The sequence below is a fragment of the Acipenser ruthenus genome, chromosome 18 (genome assembly GCF_902713425.1).
Source record: "Acipenser ruthenus chromosome 18, fAciRut3.2 maternal haplotype, whole genome shotgun sequence".
Taxonomy (NCBI): Eukaryota; Metazoa; Chordata; class Actinopteri; order Acipenseriformes; family Acipenseridae; genus Acipenser; species Acipenser ruthenus.
In genome coordinates this window covers 3,963,855-3,989,397 of record NC_081206.1, presented here as the reverse complement: position 1 = coordinate 3,989,397, position 25,543 = coordinate 3,963,855, and the positions used below count along the sequence as shown (strand labels likewise).

Here is a 25,543-nt window from a genome sequence, read left to right as displayed (position 1 = left end):
ATCAGGTCTGTCCCCTGAATATTGATCAGTAAGCCTTATGCCAATACTGCATAGTGGGGGTGTTGGATTTGTCATTTATGTATAAAAAAAAGAGGATTGCTTTTAATACCCCAGGCATGTTCTGTGTGAACGTAATTGGCAGCCCAAGCTGTTTTTTCTATTGTTTATTTATAGTAAACCAGTATGAATAGAAAGTGTTCTACTCAAACTCCTCGCCTCCCAAAAGGTCTCCATTATATACACGGTTTGGACGCCTGCAGTACTTCTCAAGCCATTGTGATTTGACTTCAGATGCAAGCTAGTGGAATTCCCCTGAAACCACCTGATACTTTAAATCCATGCTCCCCGGGCCTGTCACACAGCCCTTTGGTGGGCAGCCTGCTCACAGAAAAAGTGTTTGAAACTGCACTGGATGTCACGCAAAGACTCTTTGAGCTGGCATTTGCAGCTCTGTAGAGTTCAGCAGTGAGAATGCCTTAATAATGGGTTTCTGGGTGTTTTGACTGCAGTGTATGTTTTTAGACAATAATTGGATGTTTATTTGGGGCTATTCACTGGAAAGTTAATGAACAATTCTGCCAACTGCAAACAATAATAATAACATTTAAAAAAAAAATGTGCTGGAGGTTTTTCGACTGGGCATTTAGAATTTAGTAACTGCAGTGTCAATGTAACTCCAACGTACACTACTGTCTAGTCTACATTTATACCTGTGTTTTAAACCATGAAATTCTGGTTTATTGACCCAGTTCTTTGGGGTACTATCGTGACAGTGAAAACAATAGTTTGATTTTGAACAAATTTTTCCTCTTTGCTAACAATTCTGGTGACTAGGAACTAGTTTTATTTTTTAACCTTAGCCTGGCTCTTTCTTTGCTATTTTCTTCCCCCCATAACATTAACCAGTAAATGTTACTACACCGTTATGCAGTCCGTTCATAGGTGATTTATAAATGCATGTGGTTCGTAACTATGAGATGAAAAAAACAAAAACACTCTTAGTATTGAAGCCGCTGTTTCAGATTTCCTTCTAAGATGCTTTTGGAAGCTATTACTAAAACAACTGCAGCTGTTCTGACTTAATGTAAAACCTATATATCCCCTAACTTTGAAATAATGAAAAGAAAACCCTCAGCAGGTCTGGACTGTTTATTTCCACAGGGAACTCTGCAGTACTGGGATGTTAGCCAGTAAATTGGATATTACCTAACTAACTAAGCGGGACACTGGATCATGATAACTGTCAGCGTTTTATATATTCATGTATTCAAGGGAGAACTGATAAGCAGAGATCTGCTTTATTAATTGTATGCAGTGTTTCAGCTTCCACCTTCAGGTAGCAAATATTCCATCTGAAATCTGTTTGAGTTAGTCATAACATTTCAATAATGGTACCTGCTTTGAAGACTGGGTTATTCATTGAGTGCAGCTTGGGCATACACATGTCTAAGTCAGACGGTTCTAAAGTAGACTCAAGGCGGTGCAAATTGTTGGTTTGATATCAGTAAAAATACATACATTCTCATGCTATACAGTAGGACCAAAAATGGAAATTCCTCTGTACCAACTATATAAGCCATAGCACACCTGGATATACTCCAAGAGACTTTATGCCAGCCCTGTACTATACACCATTGTATCCCAGAGATTCACATTTCTTCTGGGAATGGAATTTATAATAATGCCAGTCCCATTGCACATTTGAAACCCATTCTCATCACGTGCAGTGTGAGTTACATAGCTCTTCTATTGCAAGCACGCCAAACCTACACTGGAACCCTTTTCTCTGTCGCATATTGTTTATGTACCATTAAGCACAAATAGAGGAAACAGAATCTTGTCCAGCTGGAATGCCTCTCATATGACTTCAGGGGAGATATAAAGAGAGCAGGACATTGAGCCGTAACCCGGAACAGAATGAGGGAGACCTATCATTGTCATTAAAAGCTATACAGAATGAAGGGGTCCATAGATCTTAGAAGAACTCCAAGAAATTCCCAAACTGGTCTCAGTGGCAGAACTAGAATAGCACACATTGAGTACAGATATAACAGCCAGCAATGCAAGGGGTTAGGCAACAAGGTGACAGGACGCATTGCTCATAGCAGCAAAACAGTGATCACTTCATCACTGTCGCCTGGGTGGTTGTCATACCAGCATCTCCAGGGGCCTCTGTTTTTCAACAAGGTGAATTGCAGTCCTATCTGATTGCTCTTCAGAGTGGTGAGGAGCAGGCAGGTAAGGAGGAGGGTAGAAGGAGTGAGAGAAGTATGACTAGATGTCTTGAGGGCATACATTACTCTACAGCTCTGACAGCAGAAGTAGCGAATATCCAGACTGAGGGTAGAAAATAATAGTTATGGATTGGTCTGAAATACAGATTATACAAAGGCATTAAAAACCATTTTATTTTAGATTTGATTTATTTTTTAACAAGTGAATGTGAGAGTTAACTTGGATAAGCAGGCACTGTTCCCATTGGTTAAAACAAGTGACTGTTTAAAATATACATACATATATATAGTTTGGCACAAAGTCTGATTTAAAATAATCTTCCAAATACCAGTTTCAGTGATTGGAATGTAAAAAAAAAAAAAAAAACCTCAGTTCAGAAATATTGTGTAAAATAATGCTAATTGCACACTAGAGTAACAGGCTTTGATAAATGGAGGTCTTGTCTTTTAACTCTTTTAGCTTGCCCCTGACAACTAATTTCTTGGCTTATTCCAATGCGCTTTCAACCCTAGTTTTGGATCAAACCCATAACTCCCCTCCCCGAGGCACATAAGCAGCTACTAGACCATTTGGTAGCTGTACACATAGATGTGTGATAGGGGCCACTCATGTGGAAAAACAGCTCGTACTAGAAACCTGCTCCTTCTCAGGCTGCCGCACACTGTAGCTCAGGCTTGCCGAGTGCTTGATGGGACTGGACCACTGTTTCATCTGCTGTCGATCTGGGCAGCTCTCGTGTCAGACCCATTAGTTGCTGCTTCAGTTTAAAAGGGAACAGATTTTGCATTACACTTCGCAAAAGAACAAATCATATGCTGGGGCCACACAGAATGAAATCTGGTCATCCCACAGGCTTTATCGCTTTGTTAGCTGCTTAAGTGAGATTTAAAAGGATTTCCGAGACCTTAAAATGTTTACAAGCACTTTTGATTTGTTTTTTAGGATTTAGCATATTGTGCAGCACTGAGCGAGGATGCATAAATAAATCTAACTGTTATGACTGAGATCACTTGCCGTTTTGAGGATCTGTCAATAAGTAAATAAACAATACCCTTTAACATTCACTTTATAGTATTTTAATCCTGGGCTTAAGTTCTGTAAGTGTGGCAAAATGTTTTTTTTTTTTTTTTGCATGCCCCTAGCACAAACTTATCCAAATCATGCATTACCAAATCATATAATGCTATAACATAAAGTATTATCAAAAAATACTTTTTATATTTAACAAAAGCATTCTTAAAGAAGTGTATTTAATACTTTTGGATAATCCGTTACTGACATTGGTATCAAATTGACGTTATGGTGCCGTTTAACTGACTGCACATTCAGAGGTTGTACCAGTTTAGTCCTCTCAGTTTAACTGTAGCGTTTTTCATTTGGGTATTCTCCTACAGTACACCCTTAAACAGATTTACTTTTTCTTCACCAGACAGACACCCGTCATTGCACAGAGACTAGCAAGGCAGAGACTCGAGCAGCTTTGGGCGATGGAATAATACCATGGCCCAGCGCGCCAGTGTGACTCCAAGCATGAGGCGCATATGAATAATAAAAGTTTACATTTTGAGCTTCAGTGATTTGAGTGGAAAGCCAATTACAGAGCGGAATTAGTTTTCAAATTAAATAGTAATTTAAGAGGCTGAGAAATTAATCCTTTCAGGCTCACAGTTGCGTTTTCACACCCATTTGTACAATGAACCAAGATTTAAGCGTGTTTAGAATTTCACTTAATGAAATGAATGGGGAGGTGTTTAACATGTTGCATTTTGCACCCCTTGGTGGCAAAGAAAGAGACTGTAAGGTTATATAAACATTTCTCTCGTCCTTTGTAGCCCATCGTTTTACAAGAGTTTTCCTTTGAACAAATAAAGACCCTCCTTTAAAATGTAATGACGTTTGAAATCGAAGTTCCATTTGCAATTATATTCTGACATACAGTATCATTGAAATAATAGTGCTATATCTGGAATTACAGTGCAGATGAAAAACTAGACCAATCCTGGTCAGATCAAGCATCATGCGCCTCCTTGCTTACCCAAGAAAAGGGAATTCTGCTGAGAGTGGCCGAGAGGATGGCGCCTATTTGAGAGAGAGTGTGATAAGCGTTTCTCTGTCAGATGGCTCTTTAGCTCAGTTAACATGGAAAATGCAAGGTCCCTTGAATGCCCAAGATAATAAAAGATAATCTAAAATGCACAATTTTAACATTATGAACTTAAAGCTAGCACATTCTCTGTGACGCATTTGCAATGCCTCACAGAAACCTCACTTGCAATAAAATATCTGTGTATTAAACCCAGGAGAGTGTGCATCACATTGCTGTTGTTGTCTTCAGGTTCGTACGTGATGAAGGTGACAGCAAATGATGCTGATGATGACACCACAGCCAACGGGATGGTTCGATACAGGATCCTGTCCCAGTCCCCACACAGCCCCATCCCCAACATGTTTACCATCAACAGTGAGACCGGGGACATCGTCACAGTGGCAGCTGGACTGGACAGAGAGGTGGGTCTGCTGGGGCACTGGACCCACAATGAAGAACAATTGTCCCACCCAGTCGATAGGCATCAGTAGTACACTGATAACATTTCTGGGTACCACTGCACTTGTGTGATTGCTGCTGCTGATGGGGGGTAATGTTAAATCAAAATTTAAGCAAGTGTTCAGTAAATTGCAGCCTAGTAATAGACAGACTAAGAAAATGTTTTCCAACTTTCACATTGCTAATATTCAGGTGTCTGTTATTCCCATAAATTACTTTAATGACTAGAAGGTCACTTTTCTATAATGACAGTGTGACTGACAAGTCAGTCATCATCCCTGAGCTGCCGTTATCAGTGTCAGTGTGTCTGATTAAGTAGATAATGGGTATTGTGTCACACACGTCTCCCAAGGGGAGGCCGTTTGTATTCCTGCATATTCAAGGCTGCTAATGAATGCCTTGTCCGTGGCTTCAGGAAATTGAGCTCGCCGCCTCAAACACAGTAATTGAAAATAGCAATATAAAATACGTGTCTTGGGCATGCATTACACATATCAATTACAAAACAAACAAAACATAACCATGAAAGAAGACATGAAAAGTAAATGTCTCTTTTTCAACAGCACAATAGTCCATTCTGCAGTAACAAGATGCATTTTGTTGATTTCAATGTTTAGGGGCAACATGTAGGCATAAGTTACACTGGTTTAATACCTCTGTCAAGCCATTAGCCAAAATGTTAGTCTACTTAATTCAGTTTGTTACAGTTTTACCTTGTTGAGTTTTCAGAAGACAAGATTCTACTTTACAGAATCTGATTTTTTGATATTTAAGAATGTCATGCATTATTTATTGACCATTAAAGGCTTTGAGAATAAAGGAAAAAAAAACACAGTAAACATACCCTTGTTATCTAGCATTATTCTTTCGCTTGAATCTGGGATGAATGTGTCTAGTTTTCTTTCCCCCACAGGACATGCAAACAGCTTTTCGATAAGCATAAATAAAAAGTGCTTTTTTGCCTCCAGTAGCATTTCCTGGAAAAGAGGTCCCGTGGCAATGTGTGAGTGAGACAGATCCCCACCTCAATTTAGATTTGAACTCTGTTACATTGTGCCGTTTTGTTTTATTCAAAACCTTAAAAAATAAAAAACTCCAGCTACTATCTAACTGCTGATAAAGAATTCCCAGCTTAGCCACAGCCAGAACTTGCTCAACATCCTTGCAAGTGACTTGAATCTCTGCTTAGCAGTGTCTCTGCTGGAGAGCTGTTGAGTGTTCTGTCTGGACTGGTTTTACCTTGTTCAGTCTTGGGGATATGGGCGTGCGTAAGCTACACAAATAAAGGGATGAGTGCATTTGCCTGGAATACACAAACTCCAGCTACTGCAACTCCCAATCACCCAGTACCCTAAATTGAAACCCTAAATAGAAATCCTGGTAAGTTCCGTTGCTACTGTGATGGAAATATTGCTCCCATTGCATTGCACTTTGGGCAATTCCAGACTTTACTTTGAACTCAATGCATCACATTATATCAGGTGGTAATATGCTCAGGAGTCACTAATTAAGCTCATAGCAAAATTGAGAATGGCTTCAGCTCCATCACAGTTGATATTGTTAAGACATCAACATTTGTTATTTTGTCTGTGCACAGCCACACTGTCCTCTATTGAAACAAGAATACAAAATAACAAATATTTACCAGTTTTCTGCTAAGGACTGCTGGAGGGAAAGCAGAACTAGACATGGGTCTTGTGCAGAGTACAGAGAGATGTAACAAATCAGCATAGTGGTAATTATATGAATTTGAAACCGAAATGCCTCCTGGCGGCTCAAGTTGCAATGATATGACACAACAATGTTCTTCACACCAGAGATGGGTTAGCATTCTGTATAATGATAAAATCCGAAAGCTAAGCAATTCTATGAGTTTTCATATCAGTCAGTTTACCATCTACACACTCAGGAGTGCTGCAGCCGGGCCTAGTTTGTAAGGGCCACAGGGAGCGATCTTGATAACCCAAGCTGATCCAAAAGGGTCAAGGTGGTACAGGATATGAGGGCCCAAAGGATCCCTAGAATCACTTCTGCAAATATTGAAGAAGGCCTGCAGATTGTCTCTGAGTCCCTCTGTGATCTTTCCCATCATCAAATCAATAATCTCTCTCAATAACTGTACCATGGCTGTGTACACAGCTGAGGAACAGGGCACAGGGAGCTTTCTGTACAGCTGACTCTCCTGTATCCGCAAGACTGGATCAGATTAGGAAACGGTGCCAAAGGCCTCTGTTTGGAGCCAGCATCTGAGCCACAGCCGCAGATGGTGAGGGCAGGTGGGCCAGGTCTATCGGCACGGATGGGGAGGGGTATTGAGAGAGCTTGAACAACACTGAATAGGGATACGCAATCAGGTGCACATGTGAACTGTCTGAAGGCTAACCATATCAGGCTTCCAAAATGATTAAACTATAAGGACCTTGGCTTATTCTTAGTCGCGTCTAATACCGACTTGCTTTTTCTTCCAACATTTAGAGATGTTTTACCCTTTGACTTCTCGAGTGGCAGGGAATGTCGTACTTGGTTGAGGAAAAATAGAGCTGGAACATAATTGCAAACTTGTCTAATTAGGCAGCACTATGTAAATGCAGCATTTCAACATGAATCCTAGTGTCAGGGGGGGTCTTAAATAAGACATGAGAGTTGTGAGTGTCTCTTGTCTGCTCCAGCCTGAGCTGTCCTTATTACTAATCCCATTCATCTGGAGTTGTTTCCTAATTAGAATATTTACGCACTAATTAGCAGGTGAATGAGACACTTCAGATCTGTTTTGGAGGCCTAGGAAGGGACTCATTAAGACCAGCGAGTTCCTATTCTGATTGTTTTTGCATGCTAATTAAAATGGAGCTCACGGGTCCTGTCTATTTGCTTGTATTGTTATGTTTTGATTTGTTTGTGCAGGAGGTGGGGGCTTTTTTTAAATTTAATACACACATAGAGACACACACATATATGAATGTGACTGTCCCATTTAGAGCCTGACTCGGGTATGCAATTCAAGCGTTTGCTTTTTTTGTCAGCACATTTTAATTAGAGATGTTTCAGCAAATTATAATTGAGACATATTTAATTAAAAGCAAGGAGTAATTGATTTACAACAAAACCCAAAAGATCAGTTTTAATCAAATTATGTGTCTTAAAATGGTGTGTGTTTAATTCCCCGGACTTCAAATGGAATGTAAAAGGAACACTGGTTCACGTTCCATGTAAATGTTCCAGTTCTGCTGTATCGTGGTGTTTTGGAGTAGTGGCCACAACTTGACAATGGATTCCGATGGAATATCCTGGAAAAGCTACTCTATTGGAATTCATATGGATTCCCAGGCATTATTTTTACTGTCACAAAACATAGCCAAATTCCACAACTTCACAGTAGCGAAATGGAACAGGCTCTTGTTGTGGACACAGCAGTGACTGAAGATCTGATGGAGGGTTATTAATTGACCTTCTTTTGTTAATTGGTCCTTAATTGGTTGACTTTTAGTTTTCTGTTTGACTACCTTAACCTCAAATATAGGTAAATGTATTAAAGTAGCCACACAAAGTAGCCAAATGTATGGATATGTGATCGAGTTGAAACACTACACTTGAAGCTACCTATAGTCAGTGCTTAATTTATACAGAAAGAGGTGCGGGCTCAAGCAATGACAATAATACTGTTCTTAAGAACCGCACATTCAAAATCATAACACGTTTATTTGAAAGAGTATTGTACGTACTAGTGTTAGATGTTTACAATCGTATATTCGCCATCATATACAAAGTAGTAGTATGTGTAGATAAATAAATTCAGCTAATGCCTTGATCAGTTCATAACCTAACCTGAGATTCTGATGCTCTTCAGGAACACCCCACACCATAGCTTAATTCTATACAGAACATACACTGCCTCACAACTTAGTAAAAGGTTACTTCATACTTAATAAGGATCTGGGAAACATTATTTATAAAAACAAAACAAAAATATAATAGCCTCTTGGTTAACCCGAGCGCCAACCCGAGTGGAATGTGTTTGTCTCAATGGATTATAACCCTATGTCTGGGGGCATTGGGAAAATTGTATTTCTCTGTGGCAGCAAAGATTGCTTATTGCTTTGTGACACGATTTAGCAGGAACAGAGATCTATAAAAAGAGATCTATAAAACTCATTATACTCGATTCTTTTGTTACGTGCACAGTGAGCGTAGGTATACTGAAATGATTATGGGTGTGCCTGGAGCCAGACATGCACATTGGCACAGGTTTCACCAACATTTTCTACAGATTGTTCTATTGCTGCTGCCTCTGGTCCTAACTTAGTGTAAACATCACTAAAAAAGGCTGTTTGTATTGTGTGTTCTCTATTAAATAAACAGTGTGCTGCACTGTTTGTACTTTGCCTGACCTTGGGAGACCACAGATTACCTTGCTGATTTTTTTTTTTAGCTGTATAAAAATGCAACTGCATTTCCCTCGCCGTAATGTGCCTCCTCTGCACCACTTCAGAATGCACAGCTCTTTATTAAATTAGAAATCAAATCTTCCTTGTAATCTGTAGAGGTTACACTGATGAAGCCGCTAGATGAAACATGACTTAGAAGTTTGACATTGGAATGTATGTTTCAGTGTTAGAAGCTATGGATAAATACACAGAGGTTCCTATTTCACTAAGAGAATCTCCTCATGCTGTGTGTCCATAACACACCAGCTCATCTGCAAACTAAATTAATGGAAACACACACAAGCATAAAAGATATGCCTGGGCAGCACAGTACCTGCAAGAATCCTACTATGGTAGAGCTTTCAATCGGCACACATTTCTTACAAAACATACCATGGGACTTTGTCTAGCCCCCTGTGAAATGTACCTGTCTAACAAAAACAGTGAGTGGGAGTTCTTGACACAAAAGAGGTGGGGGCTGCTTCTTACTTTTTTGTCCAGTGTGTTTTTCATTTTGCTTTCCTTTGCCAACGGGAGCATTCGGTGCCCTCTAGTGGCCACAAGGCTGTATAGGCTTTCAATTTCTAAAGTTAGCACAGAGAAGCCCTCTTGGCAGTCAGTGATTGTGAGCTGAACGTCTTTGCTTTAGAATGCCTCACAGGTCATGGGACAGAGAGAGCAAGATTGCAACGTGTTAGAAGTAAAAAAAAAACTAACCAAAAAAAAAAAAAAAAATATATATATATATATATATATATATATATATATATATATATATATATATATATATATAACAAAACGAGGCTTGAACACTTGAAAAAGATTACAATAGTCCCCCCCCCCTCCCCCCCACACAGGAACAAAAGGTAACTTATCTTCAATACTAAAATAGTAGTCGGCAGCCACCTTTTCTCATTTTTATTAAGACTCACCTGCCTGCCGGCCGTCTACCATGTCTGAACATCTTGATTAAATGAAGCAACAATATTGCAGTGGCGCTAAGGGCTTGCTAAAGTGGCGGCAATATAAAGTACTATATTTTACCTCCTCACATGTTATCGGTAGCTGCAGTAACCTGCCTATTTAGTCCTGACAAAAGCATTTAGAAATTTCAAACAGCACAGACCTTGGCATGCCCTACTTGATTAATTATAGTTTTAATAGTAATACAGTGTTATAAGAACATATAACTAAGGCATTTATAAGCCGTATAATTGTGTTATAACATGACACCAAGCTTAACACTGGTAATGTGTCATTAAAATGTTATTGTAATAAACTGTTATAACTTAATAATAACCATCATGACCTATACATGTTTTTTAAACTGATCCTTATGTGACCATCAAATATCACATCTTTTGCTGGAATGTGTCACTTGTTGTATTTCTGATTTTAAGTTGTTCATGCTGCTGTTGCTGTCATACTTGTCTTGGCGATTTCTTGACCAGTATATGTTTTACTCCTAAGGAATGCTTTACCTGACTCTTGCTGGTGTTTTAATCACATACATATGCTGCCACAGTAACTTGAATGGAATCAAATCGAGAGACGGTACTGTATATAGTTTTACAAGGTGGTTTAGCTAACTCATAGCCGTTTAGCTGTGAAAAGACACAGAGTACAACAGAGTGTTTCTTTTTAAAGTGCCATGGCTCCCATTAAAATGACTGATGACACCCTCACACCACAGGCATACTGGGGGACAGTTAGGCTTTAACAAATGTCTCTCTCACTCATAACATACACTCTCGCTTTATAGCCCCTAACTTCACAGAGGTGGGGTGATGTATTTTAAAACCATTACTGCAGTAGAGATGTTGGCTACCTCACAGAATACAAAGCTGTCATCTATCCAATCCAGGCATCTATCTGTCTGCATGTCTGCGTACCTATAAATCTTATCGATGGCTGCCATATGTGTTTACCTATATATCTTTTTCCTTCCCATTACATAGAAATGTTTCCCTGTGTCTGGGTGTTTTGAAACTATCTATCTGCATGGTTTTTTTTTTTCAATCAGTCTTTCTGTCTCTCTTTCTCTGTCCATTCTGTCAATTTTATCAGTGTTACTTACCTTCCTGGCATCTATAAATCAATCTATCTAGCTCTTGTATATCTGTCCTATTTCATCAGATTCTTGATTGTTATATTTCTATAGGAGCTTGTGTCTTAAGCAAATGCTTTTTTTTTTGCCTTGCAGAAAGTTTCTCAGTACAGCGTCATCATTCAAGCCACCGACATGGAAGGGAACCTGAACTTCGGCCTGTCCAACACAGCCACAGCCATCATTAGCGTGACAGACATCAATGACAACCCCCCAGAACTGACTGCGAGCACGGTGTGTAGCTCTACATCATGCGGGTGAAGCTGGAGGCCAGGAGCTGCATGCTTTAACAACTCATGCAAAGTGGTGTTGCCCCGGGTCACTCAAGAGTTTGCTAACTCAATGAGTTATATTCTTGGCAAATACATACATTGCAAATGAAATGGAGGTTTAAAACAAGGGATAGGATATTGGCAGACACGTCGCATCAGGGTGACTGGGAATCCAAACTGTTCCTTGTCTTTTAAGATAAGATCTGAGCTGTATTTGTTCAACTTTCAACACAGAACTCTTTTAGTCATTAAGATCACTGCAAATTATTAATAGAGGAAGCTATCAGTGCTCGTTCAACTCACATTATCAAAATCTCTCAAGTGGCATAAGAACCCCTCTGAGAATTTATTGTACTCACAGCCCATCAGAAAAATATGACTTATCAAGTACTTATTTATAGTATATGCAAAAAAGTAAGTTACCTCTCAGACTTTTGTCATAGAGCAATCAAACTTGGTATGGAACAGTTGCTTATTTTTATATCGGGTATGGTGAATGTAATCTGTGAATATGTAGCATTATAAAATATAGCAAGTGCGCTGAGCTAATGGGTATGATTTGAAGATAATGAATAACATTAAGTTGATCTCCAGAACTGATGGCAAACCTGCACAGTCACAATTCAATATCCGCTGTAGGGTCTGGCCCCTGGCTGTGTGAAGGGGCTGTTCAGCAGGAGAATGATGCATAGGCCTGCACACACGGTCTGGATCCGAGCCGCACTGGAGACACAGGATCTCATGCATCTCTTTGAGCTCCGGCTCTGGAGGATGTGAAGGCATGCAAGCAGCCAAGGCCCTCATCTGTCAGGGAGCCTCTCAGATTAACCTGCCTACTTATCAGCACTGCACTGCAGCATTTGTCAAGGATTATACAAAAAATAAATAAAAAATACAGTATGTGGGCTCATTTTTCAATTCTGCAGAGTAAAAAAAAAAACACGCTTTTGTTTCTGAAAGGAAAAGCCGTAAAAATGTAAATGTTACAAAAAGTCTCGATAAATAAATCAATAAATTAAATAGCATGTACTGCAGCAGTTTTTTAAATTAATGTTCTGTGTTGAAAAAAAAACCCCAGGAGCTATCAATAAGAAAAGAGTCTGGGGGTAACAGCCCAGTGAAAATGAGTTGAAATTGGAAAAACTGAAAAAAGGCATGTTGCATCACGCTTAGTCTATCCAGCAGGGAAGATAATATATATTTTTTAAAAGGCATCATTATAAAATGCATCAAACCATGCATTGCCTTAAATGTATTTTGTGAGAAATAAAACAGTCCCTCTGTGTCAAGCTCATTTTGGCCCACGTCTGTCCCTTCTGGTGGGTAATGGGGCTCCCTTGTGCCCAGGAGGTGGAGAGCGGTGATGCTGTCTTGGAGAGTAAATGATACCTATTCCAGAAACGCAGGAGCATGCCGGCAACCAGCAGCATCCCGGTGATAGCAGGCAATGAGAAACTCAAAAGGTAATTTTGTTCTTGTGATGGATTCAATTAAACATGGAAGAGTGCTTCTAGAAGGAAGGGAGCACTTAGCCTCCTGAAGGAGGGGCTGGGCGCATACAAAGGTCAAGGGAAACATCAGAGTATCTCATCACAAGGGAGGACGTTGACTGGTGTGGAGCATTGACAGGGATGAGTGGCTCAGAGCCAACTGATTCTGTACAGCAGTTGTTCGGATTGCCTCTAAATAGGAAACAAAAGTCTGAGAGGTAAATGATCATTTCAGTGTATCATTTCCCTTTGTTCGGTAGCTGAGCAGAGAATCGGAATGAGGTTATTTAAGCTCCTCTCGGAGACTACCCTGAGCTCTGGACACTAATATGATTAATCAATTTCAAAGGTGAAGAAACACTGAATGAAAATTACTAGTTAGCTAATTGCTAGAAAAATTTTCTGCTGGGGGGGGGGGGGGGGGGAGTAATTGGACAAGTTATTAAGCTAGATAAAGGTGCCTTTACTTTATGCAGTGAATACAGAGGTTGCCGCCTCTTCACACTGGGCTCCCTGCAGACTGATCGGATTAACACACTGCCTAAAGTTCTTCTGGGCTTGACCTGTGGGGTTTGACCTCTGGGCTTCTTGTTAAAAGGTCCCTCTTGCATGCAGCAGAAAACATGCAGTATTAGGATATGTAAGATGTTCCATTAGTGCACTGTTCAGGTTGTTTTAACCCAGTGACATTTTAACAGAAGAAGCTTTCTTCCCCATTCCCTGAATAAGCACCCTGCTGCGCTACTCAGTTTTATATTAATAGTGCATCCATGAATTGAGAATGGAAGATGCTTTAAGATAGTTAATGGCTGGCATCCGTTGCTTGCTACATTAGATATTATCAGGTGCCTTGAGCAGCATGATGAATTCACACTTATTGCCACAGCTCCTCTATTGCAAAGCAAAGGCAAGGTAGGGTGTAAGCAGGGAAAGGAGCAAAGGTTACTGCATAGTGAGACTCAGTGGTAGCGCACCTTGCTTTTTTCTGTTTCCAAGACTACAAGAAGCTACAAAGCCAAAATAAGGTTTACTTAACCCATGTCAGCTGCAGAGAATGTCTTTAGCCTGCAGTTCAACTGCAGCATTACTGCAAACTGAGACCCCTTTAACACATCACAGTCATGTTTAGCAGCCGTCTGACTTCATTGTTCTGCAGTTTATGCCAATTCACTGCACTTTCACAGTATAACTGCAGCTGTTTTTCATACCGGTTTTACTAGATCTCACAAGCAGCCGTATGATAAAACATAACCTTGCTATAGAGACACTAGAGTTGGATTCACAGTCACCTGTTCTTACCAGCCAGAACAGATTTTCAGTTCAATTCAAGTGAGTAAGAAAAACACCTCTTAAGCAGCCACCAATGTTCAACCCCCTTAGTTACTTGTTAATTCAGGTTTAATGTATGATGATGGCACATGATGTATTATATCTTTATTGTGAGACATACTGGAGTGTATACAATTCCATAGTTTTTTCATGTTTGTTTTCTCTGAAATGATTGTTGCGAGCTAGTTGGCCCTAGCAAGATGACTTAAATCCTGGCTCCCAGAAGGGAGATGGCACTGTGTGCTAGGCCCCCAGGAGGCATTCTTTGGCTGCATGCCTCAAGTACTTTCTGGAAAGGCACTGGTTGGTGGCAACTGTTTTAGAAACGAAGGAAAGAAGGAAGTAGATAATCAGGCTGCCTGTGAATGATAGCTTGAAGAATTCGCCCACGAGGCAAATTATTTTTCAGCATGAATAAAGCATTATGGTCTTTGGATGTGCGTTACCGATTTGAACCCAAAAGAATGCAGCATGTGTTAATTTCTCTATAATTGCACCTACATAACATATGTAATGTTTGCATGGGTGGCTGTGGTGTAATCCTTTTTAAATGCCTTTTGGTTTTCATAAAGGGACGGATTATTTTCCCCGCTTACACAAGCATAAGAAAATTGAAACGGAGAAAGCCACACATTGATTGCTTTGTCTATTTGTGTGAGGAAGTGTTATGAATAATCCGGAAACTCTTCCTTTACACCTCTTAGAAACATTATTATGCGTTGGGGACTTTGTTAAATAAATTAAGTCCCAATTAATTAAAGTCTGAATTAGATGAAAGAAACAGCGTTAAACTACAATTAAAAAGAACCAGTTTGTCAAAGATGTGTAAGTCTTACCTGTTCTCAATGTTCCAGTTTTCATCTCATTCTGGTAACCTCCCCATTCTGCTGGACAGGGTTTTCATTCAAGTGTTCTGGCTCAAATGCATTGCAGCTGGATAAATTGCTTTGTAAGTTTAGAAAAGGCTGTTTTGTTAATATAAGAATGCAATATGCAAACATTTGTGTTTCAATGACCCTAGTATAATATCATATAAATAATATAATAGGGTGTACATGGAAAGCTATGTGGAGTTTTATTAAGCACTAGTAATGAATATTTTATAAACGTTCACTGGGACTATCCAAAGGCATAATGAGAAATGAACTTGGATTTGTTAGTGTCTTATTCTTTTAATGTGTACACATATTCAGTAGAGTATTATAATACATAGAAGACACTGCTATTGATTTTATACAGCCATCTGAAATGCTTTGTATCAGATTGAAATGGATCAAGGTCAGACCAGCCAAAGAGCCCACTTGTGGGTATCAGTTTGTGTTATACAACACCCTCTGCAGGCAAACACCTCTTACAGCTTAATTAGAAATTTCTTCTCCGAACTTTGTGCTGAAGATTCAGCACAGTCATTCATCACATGAAGGATGTGGCAGCAAAAAAGGAACAGGATTTATTTGTATGAAATGGAACCGTTGGAAATAGCAGCAAGGATTAATGAAAAGGTTTGTGTTCACGTTATAGAGATAGCCGGCGACAAAGTGCTCTGTCCCCTGATTAAAGATGACACTCCTTTGGAATAGAAATGGTTTAACCCCCATCCAGATTATTTATGGATAGTCTAAACCACAGCAGCTTTCAATCTTAAAACCTGCAAATCAGCCCGTCGCTATGCTGGTTGCCAGACTTGCACATATGTAACAAGGTAACACTTAAAAATCATTGCATCAAATCCATAGCAACGGCAGAGGAACAGCACCCTGGGGGTGGGCTCAAGCGAGCTGCGTTTTGGTTTCTAAAAAGATTCCCCCCTCTTCATAGCAGGATACATTTGAATTAGAATTTACTTTACAGTTAATTGTGTCTAATGGACTACAATATAGCACTAAATTGAATTCACTTTTATCTTTTTTTTTTTTTTTTTTTTTTTTACATTTCTGTTCTAAACCAGTTAAGAAGTTCAACAGGACCACAGTGGAAGTGACTCTCTACTGTCAGCGAGCAATTTTCTAATAAACCATTTCAAATAAATAGAGACTCATTTTTAATAACCGAGGGCTTTGGTCTGCAGAATTCGCTTCAGAATTTAGCTAGTCCTGGTTGTTCTTTGAAATCCAATATACTAGGATCAGCCAGTTGCATTTACATTCTCATTTCCACGATACTGAAAGTGTTTCAAAGAGTCTGCAGGCTTACAGTGACTGAACTACCCGGAGTGTTTGGAAGAGGGGACATGAACTCAACTGGAACAGATCCCAAACACCTGTGTGGTCATTTTCAAGAGAAATACAATATATTTCAGACTTCTGGAAATACAATAGTGGTGTTATGTTTTAAATGTGTATATATAGATACAGTATATGTAACTAAATTCTAATTAGTTTAGCAAATTCTAATCCATGTTCAAATTACTGTTGATTTCTATTGACTTTTCTTTTTCTCTTTCTGCAGTTTTCTGGAGAGGTTCCAGAAAACAAGGTGAACATAGTTGTTGCCAACCTGACAGTGATTGACAGGGACCAGCCCCACACTGCAAACTGGAACGCTGTGTACCGGATAGTGAGTGGAGACCCTTCTGGACACTTCACCATCCGCACCGACCCGGTTACAAACGACGGCATGGTTACCGTGGTGAAGGTAGGCCAAGAAACATACCACCGACCCAGTTCCGTCCCAATTTTAACTCAAAACTCATTTGAGACATATATTTATGATTGTATTCATGTAATACAAAGAAAGGAGCTGAGGTCAGTGAGTTTTAAGCAACGCAGATTTAATCTAGATACCGCCACTAAAAAATGTAAATAGAAGTGACCCACTCCCTATTGAGATGATTTATACTGCTGAGAGAAAATCAATTCATAAATAATGTTGCACGTCTTTATAATTCACTTTCTTTCAGTTGTTCTTTGGTACAGTTTGCCATTGGGGTTTCTTTCACGAATCCAAATATAGATGTAGTCTCGAGGATACCTTAATTAAAATGTTTTAAAGTACACAATGAGAAGGTTGTGTGACAGGTGAGCAGCAATGATTTCTTTAGCTCAACTAGCAGCTGTCGTCTGCACTGTACAGTACGTAGCCTGGCATGCTTTGTTATGGTCTCTGTTGGGTTTTTTTTTCTGTAGTGACTGGGTCACAGGATAATAAGAGGCGGGGGGTTTGCCAGTCCCCTAATGTCTTAAAAAACAAAAGTAAGGAAATTAAAATTAAGTCCTTTTTTTTTCAGTCTTAAATTAAATTCCATTCCGATACAGATTTCCCTGTGGTATTATCCTCTTGGCTGTTTGTATTTTACAAAGCTAATATATACTTAAGAAAAGCCTTTTATATGAGGTTCAAAATCCAACAGCTAGATTTTTCTATTTATTCTTTGATCTTGTTCCTGTCAAACTGCAAACAAAGAGGAGTTTTACTCCTCTTTTTTTTTTTTTAATAGACAGCCACTGAAGCCTTATGTTTATTTAAAGGATGGGTATGGATTGGACATAGAGAATGCTGACTGGTATTTCAGCAAGTAAACATTTCATTATGTTTGTTACAGACTCCCATTACTTTTCATTTGGAGTACAAATACAGTATCTGCTTAAATACTATGTCTAAGCATGACAACTGCTATGCAATGGGAGTCTTATAGTATATATCTATATACATATGCAGAATACATAGCTCTGGAAATCCAATATGCATTTATAGAGAATTTACTTAGAGACAAGATATATACATTAGGTCATGTGGTGGCGCGTGTGTTTCTTGTTTTCTTTATTGTATATTTTCTGTGTAAAAGATCCTTTCTCAGTCGATGCATTGATGTATTAACATGTTTTTTCTTATTGTGTATTGGACCACTTGATATATGGGTCCTAAGTCAAAGCCACGATGGTCATGTGGCTGTTTGCTGGTTCAGTGACAGTGTGCCTCCCGTGCTGTACTTTGAGAAATGAGAACTCTGACGGTAGCTCACAGTAGGCTGGTCTATATTGTAGCTCTAGACTATCATGTCACTCACAGTCTATGTTAAGTGCAGTCAAGCGGAAATAGTGCAGAGCTGGTGTCAATGAGAAAATAACCAGAGGCAGCATAGCGTCCCTAAGAGAAGGAACACTTAAGACCACTGCAGCAAATTACATTGATTTCTCAATTACAAACATGTTCGCTTTTATGCACCCAAAATATTTGATCTACTGTAATAAATCCAGCGTGGCAGTGGCCTCTTTCAGTTTACAAGTGTGTTGCTCTTAACAGGACAGACACGTCATACTGATGAGAGCCCTGGTGCAGAGGAGAGAGCACAGAGAGGCAACAGCTACTACAACAGCTGTTTACAGTTTGTGTTACCGCTGCATTGAAGTGCATGTAGCAATTAGCGTCGCTGTGATCCCAGCTATAATGCAGTCCTTGATGCAAATAAAACCTATAAAACAATTTTTAAATGGCATTTGCGATTTTGTTTTTAAGCCTGCAGAGATTTTGACTTGGCACATAGCACCCCCTGTTAAGAAATGTGCTTTTACAATGACTTTAGTTCTGTAGAGAATTTCAATGTTGTTCTCAGAGTTATCATCCACATTGCAGTAAAATCACCTGGCAACTAGCACGGATATTACTTATTATTCATGGTCCAATACATGCATTGGGGTGGCATGTCTATTCATATATTGTGGCTGAATATTGAACCCAGTGGCAGCACTTTATAACAGGATCCTGTACAGTAGTATAGTTAGCTGTAGCCTTTGTAAACAAGTTATTTCATTATTAACACCTTGTGAACACATTTTCAGATGTTTGGTTATGATTTAGTCATTATTAAAAACTGGAACACACTGCACAATGCGATATACAATATATTTATATACACACACACATATACACACATATATGGTATTTCATTGGTTTGTATACAATGTCCGTGCCGACATCTTTTGAAAACAAGCCTTGACAGCCCCATGAGCATTGTACGTTTTAACTATTAGACAAAGTATTTACAGAGTACTTCAAAACTGCTGCTACAACCATGATTCATTTATTATTAATAGCGTTTTGATTAAATTATACCAAATCACGTTTTTATTTACAATAAAGGGAACATATACTGTGTCGCTCAAATGCTTATAATGAAAACATGTATTCTGTTTTCCCTTCATTGTAAATAAAAATGTGATTTGGTATAATTCTGCTGCTGTACCCTTGAGCAAGGTACTTTACCTAGATTGATCCAGTAAAAACCCAACTGTATAAATGGGTAATTGTATGTAAAAATAATGTGTAAAAAAATAATGTAATTATATGTAAAAATAATGTGATATCTTGTAACAATTGTAAGTCACCCTGGATAAGGGTGTCTGCTAAGAAATAAATAGTGAGTCCAGAGGTTAACATAGCATTTGGTGGTAATGATTTACAACGGAAACTCGTGAAGAGCTACCAAAACGTTTGATGAAACAGTGCGTCCATTCAGACAGAATGGGCAGTAAATGCCAAGTTTTCCTATTCCTCACTGTGGGAGCGCACTGGCCCAATTAAAACACTGTTCATCAGCCTGTTGCATTGCCAACACTGGAGTCAGAGACAGGATCAGCTCGGTTTCTCCAGCATGTGGAGGAGTTTACATGATAATCTGCCTTTCACCCTGCTCCACCACACACTTTTAATTAGCAATTAAAATATGTAAATCGTAACGTAGAATGAATATGTAAATCTCAAAAAGTGAATTAATGGCAGAGGATCTGTTTGGCTGTAACAGGGAGCCCAGCTGTTTTCTCTATCACTTTTCCTTGCCGAAGAACAACTAACCGCTCAATTTATCTGATAATTGCAGACCTAACAGATGAGGAGCGATTATCAATAATGCCTCGCAGATACAACGGATCACAATGATTTAGTGCTGTTGGGAAACCTTTAATATATATATATTGCTTTGTAAATTTTTCTGTGTCGTTTGTTAATGACTTGCTATGGCTCCCGATTCCATTTTTCCGGAGCCTTCAGGTACTCAGTGCTGCTTTTTTCAGTGAATTAACAAGGGCTGAAAAGGACTGTCCCACATGAGAGAGACCAACTTCTCAAACATTCACCCTTACTGATAATAAACAAAGCATGCCACACTAGGATGCATTTATTACACCTTCATAAAAGCTAAACCATGGTAATCATTCCTAAAAGATGATTCATAAATGCTATTAAATGCTCATCAGGTCCTTATGGTAAGATTATTCCTAAGTCAAATATTACAAAGTTCTATCTCCACAGTCTTCCTTCAGCCCTGCGTTTCCCTCACCTCACTGTCTCCTCTCCATCTTTCAACAGCCAGTTGACTATGAGATGAACAGAGCCTTCATGTTGACTGTAATGGTCTCCAACCAGGCTCCCTTGGCCAACGGCATCCAGTCCTCCTTCCAGTCCACCGCGGGGGTTACCATTTCAGTGATGGATGTCAACGAGGCACCGTACTTCTCATCCAACCCCAAACTCATCCGCTTTGAGGAGGGGGTCCCTGCCGGGACAGTCCTCAGCACCTTCTCCGCCACAGACCCTGACCGCTTTGTGCAGCAGATAGTCAGGTAAGAAGCTCCCTCGCGGCCTCCTGTCAGAAAGCAGCTGGAGTAAAAGAAGTCTGATGCATTTCCTAACCCCAGAGTCAAAAGGTGCAAGGTTTTAGCAAGAGGGTTAAGAGTTGCAGCTTCCTTGGTGAAAATGTCCAGAAACACATTTACAGGTTTCTTGCTGTAAAAAAAAAAAAAAAAACACAGCATAGCTTTACTGAAGCTAAATGAATTAATCGGCACCATTTAATATCAACAACAGTAAATTGATTATATATATATTGACAGCAGTTGGGAGACGTACTGCATGGTCATTGCATTGCATTTTTTTTTTTTTTTAACAGCGATACCAACTGTTTGAAAGCAATATCTGTGTTTAGCTGTTTTGTTGGTGTTTTCAAAGATGGGTCACAGTGTATTTCATTAAGCATTTACTTTAAGGAGTCTGAGTGGTTTTTACATGGGAGCCTAAAATGTAAACACACCTTTGTGCCTATGCTGCTCATTAGCAAGCTGGTATTGTCAGGAGCTCAACATTAAGAAGCCTCCAATTATCCAACGCTAAGCTGTAGGTTCATACCTTTAAAGAGTACTGACTCCCAGCAACCACAGGGAATGCTCATAAATAACTCCAGCAGCTTTCATTTGTTGTACTTTTGATTTGTTTCTTGAAATCCACTGCATCGCACATTTTGTAAGCACCTTAAGGCTGCAGAACAATCTTTGGTGGAGTATGGCCTGTTTCTATCTCTCTGTATACCCTGCAGCTCCTCTCCGGCCAGAACTGTATGCTTCAGTAACTGAGTTTCAATAATTTAGGTTTTTCCCCTCTCCATCTCTTTAAGAAGAATCTGTACATATGTTTTGTTTGTTTGTTTTGTTTTTCCCCACACTGATTGTTAATGCAAAATCAATCTTTATTAATGGTACTGGCTGGGGAAATCACGCAAAGTAAACTGTTGTGGTGTAAATAACACAGCATACATTTAATTGCGTGTTTAGTTTTCATTTTAAATGTAGTTTAATTCAGCTGAATTCTTCCCTACAGATTAATCACAGGTGCATACATTTGTGCGTTGTGAATGTGTTTGCTTTTTTGACAAAGACACACTGTGGAAGGGTGGTGGGTAATTCACTGACTCAGAGACAGATAGTTGTATTTGGAGTCACCACACAGGTGCCCAGTTTTATTTTCGTTTTGAGGAGGTATTTGTTTTCTTTAGCCTGCAGATGGCGCTGTGTGTCCGTGGTCTGCTTACCAGCGATGGTCAACAGAACCACGGAGAATACCAGAAGTCTGGTAAACCAGTGATCGGGCCGTAGCACTCGCAGATGCTTCAGACAAAAACAATGAAAACAAAAGGCAAAAGAAAAAGAGAAAATAAAACACAGTAATAAACCTACAAAGAAAAAGGTGCTGCCCTTGGCAACGATATCCCGGTCGCCGCTACCCGCATGACCCGGATCTCCGTCCTACTCTCCCAGCTCGCTATGCTTGCCTATTCAATACTTGGGGTTCTGCCCAAAGGTTCCCCGCTCTCCCTATTTCTCTCTATCAGGAGGCTTCTTTCTCTCCGCTGATCCTCGCTCCCGACCAGCACTTTCCGCACATCCAGCGCGTCTAAAAAGGCAGACCTGAGGAAACAGCAGAGCATTATCTTATAGGGCCAACAATCTCCCCAAGACCCGCCTCCCAGCCATTCAGAGAGAGGGAAAGTCCACACACCCACTCTCCCACCTCCCCGTGTCACGGCCATGACTGACAGGCGGTTGTTGGATGACTGACGCCCCCCTCCTGCAGCACTGTGAACACGCCAGCAGAGTCAGCACAGATCTCTCCCCTATCACACACACGTTAAAGCTTTTGTGGAAGTAGCATCATCTAAAGATTGCTAACAGACTGATAACTCAACAGCCTTTTGAATACCATTAGCACCCACTGTTTCTGCAATTTGATTTGGGCATGATGTTGGCAGTCAGTGGGCTGGTTTATCCGGTAAACTTTTAATGAAGATCGCGGCTAAACAGATGTTAGAGCATTTAAAAGCTTCAAGAAGCAGCTTGCAGATTCCTAGATTAGAGACTCTAGGTACAGGACTTGGAGAAATTGTGAATCTTGCCCCAGTCCGGGGCAATCATTTCATTGGCTGTAATTTAGGATTATTGTTTATTTGAACTCATGCCTCCATCTGTAGCTGTCTGCCCAGGACAGCAAACAATGTTTTTAAGGAGAGCACAATCCGAAACAGACCCGGAAAGTGTCAGAACAGGGAGGTCCAGCCGCTCCGCTCGTTCTTGCATGTCTTTGTCTCTGTATTGCCCAGGGAAGCCTCGTTGAGTCAAGATCTAAAAGCTGAGTATCCCGTTGTGAAGACCTCTCTGGTTGTCAATAAGCCCTGTTGAGGTTCTTCCCATTGGTTGGGATCATTATTGCATTCATTCATTCTTTTTCTTGTTTATTTCTAAAGTAAGCCATATTACTGGTCTGTTCTAGCCTGGAACAGATTTCAATACGAGGTGAGGAAAGAAAGTTCAAAGAACTGGGAGGGGTTGGGGGTGGGGTCTGTGGAACCTGACAACAAGCAAACTGAGTAACAGCATAAAAAATGTATAGAAGACATCCTGGGGGGGTCTTTCCTATTTTATATATTCACTTTGTACCTACTTCATGGGACACCATGTCAGTCTGGTCTGTCACGCACTGCCTTGCCCTCCTCTCAGTAATGAAAATATCACAAAACTGCAGCCGAGGCAGTGAAACACATAGGCATGCAGTGCAGGAGCATCTTGTGCCTATAAGTAGGGTTTCTGACCAATATGCACTGATAAAGCACCCCTGAAACAAAAACCATGTGTGAGGTACATGGGTATACTGGATGGGGAAGGGTTTACAGTGTTGGGGTCGCAACCAAGGGCATTTAAAAATATATTTCAACGTACTACTCCTCTTCTTTTTAGCTATAATTAATAACTGTGTACAGATATGTTCTACAAGAAACCACCAGGAAAGCCCCCCTATTTAAGTTCACCCGCTTACATTATGATTTATTATATGTATAGCAATTCAAAGGAACTGTCTCTTTTAAAGCATTGTAGGAATGTTGTATGGTATATTTTCCACTGTCTTGTGAGTAAGTAGTGTTTATGCCACCGTAGCCCATCTGTCATCTTGCAGGGGGTCTTGTCTTTTGTTAATGAGGTGACATGTTCCCAGTTTGATATTGTGGATAAGGAACATTGAGTTTAATTACCATTGACAAAGTTATTAACACATATAATGGGGGGAATTTTAGCTGTGTTTTAACACTTTTTTATTTTTTTTAATTCTTTTTTTTCAAAAATGTAGTCGTCACCAATTGATTTTACCCCGTTTTTTTCTCTCAATTTGAAATAGCCAATTGTATTTTATGCTCAGCTCACCGCTACCACCCCCGCGCTGACTCGGGAGTGGCGAAGACGAACACACGCTGTCCTCCAAAGCGTTTGCCATCAGCCGACCGCTTCTTTTCACTCTGCAGGCCCGCCATGCAGCCAACCCAGAGCTACAGCGTCGGAGGACAACGCAGCTCTGGGCAGCTTACAGGCAAGCCCGCAGGCGCCCGGCCAGTCTACAGGGGTCGCTGGTGCGCGGTAAGCCGAGGACACCCTGGCCGACCTAAGCCTTCCCCTCCCCCCCTGGGCGGCGCTCGGCCAATTGTGCGCCGCCCCCTGGGAGCTCCCGTCCACAGTCGGCAGTGGAATAGCCAAGTGTATTAACATTTTAGTAAAAGTACCATTAAATTACACTGAGATGAGTTGTGTTTCTATGTTATTACATGTGCAATAACAGAATTAGTATTGTGAGTATAGCGTTACCCTTGTGGGGCATAGATCTTTTCAAGTTTTATTACATCAGAAAACAGTGAGCACATTTCTAGGGAAAGGGTTTTTGTTCCAAGATAAATAACAAACCACTCTGGAATACTTTTAGGGGCTTTAAATGTATCTTCCAGCTTGTTTGTAACTAGTTTGGTAAAATGTGCAGTTTTATTCTACATTCACAAAAGAAAAGAAAAAAAAATCTAAATGCATTTTAGTGTACAGAGCAAATAATTTATTAGCCTGGCAATTTTTCTTTAATATATCTTCAGGGTGAATAAAATAAAAAGCATGAAGCAGACTCAGCTCTGAAACAAATAATAATGAGAAAAAAGAAATGCCTGCAAAGCATTTATTTGTATTATTATTTGTTTCCATTAATATAGCAGTCTCCTACCTTGCAGCAGGGGAATCCTGAAACAACGCATGCTAAGTGTGTTGAGAGTGATACCTGGCAATTAGCTCTCTAAATATTCATTGTCTGGTTCTAATTAATTGGGGTGAATGCTTAGGGGGTCACAAGAGTAGACTCATCTTCTTACGTTGTGTCGAGCACTCGCTACAGACACCTCAAATAAGGATGGCAATGCCAGTATAAATGCTGTGTTTGTTGTGCTAATTTATGTTCATCCCACAGCTTTCTAACCCTTTAGGCAGTAAAGGCATGTGGCAGTGACATCACACTCCACAGTCTTTATGTCCTGGGCTCCTCGCTTGCGGCTTTGTGTGTGTTTAGCGTTTAGTCGT

At 40.0% G+C, this 25,543-nt stretch overlaps 1 protein-coding gene across 3 annotated transcripts in view; it reads left to right on the top strand.

Annotated features, from left to right (window-relative positions):
• Nucleotides 1–25,543, top strand: part of LOC117422812 (cadherin-4-like) — a 256,978-nt gene that overhangs the window by 219,383 nt on the left and 12,052 nt on the right. For all 3 annotated transcript variants that reach the window (XM_058990899.1, XM_058990898.1, XM_058990900.1), the window contains 4 exons: nucleotides 4,571–4,743; nucleotides 11,405–11,542; nucleotides 16,848–17,033; nucleotides 20,703–20,956. In XM_058990899.1, coding sequence (XP_058846882.1) covers nucleotides 4,571–4,743; nucleotides 11,405–11,542; nucleotides 16,848–17,033; nucleotides 20,703–20,956 — 751 coding nt within the window. The remainder of the gene's footprint in view (nucleotides 1–4,570; nucleotides 4,744–11,404; nucleotides 11,543–16,847; nucleotides 17,034–20,702; nucleotides 20,957–25,543) is intronic.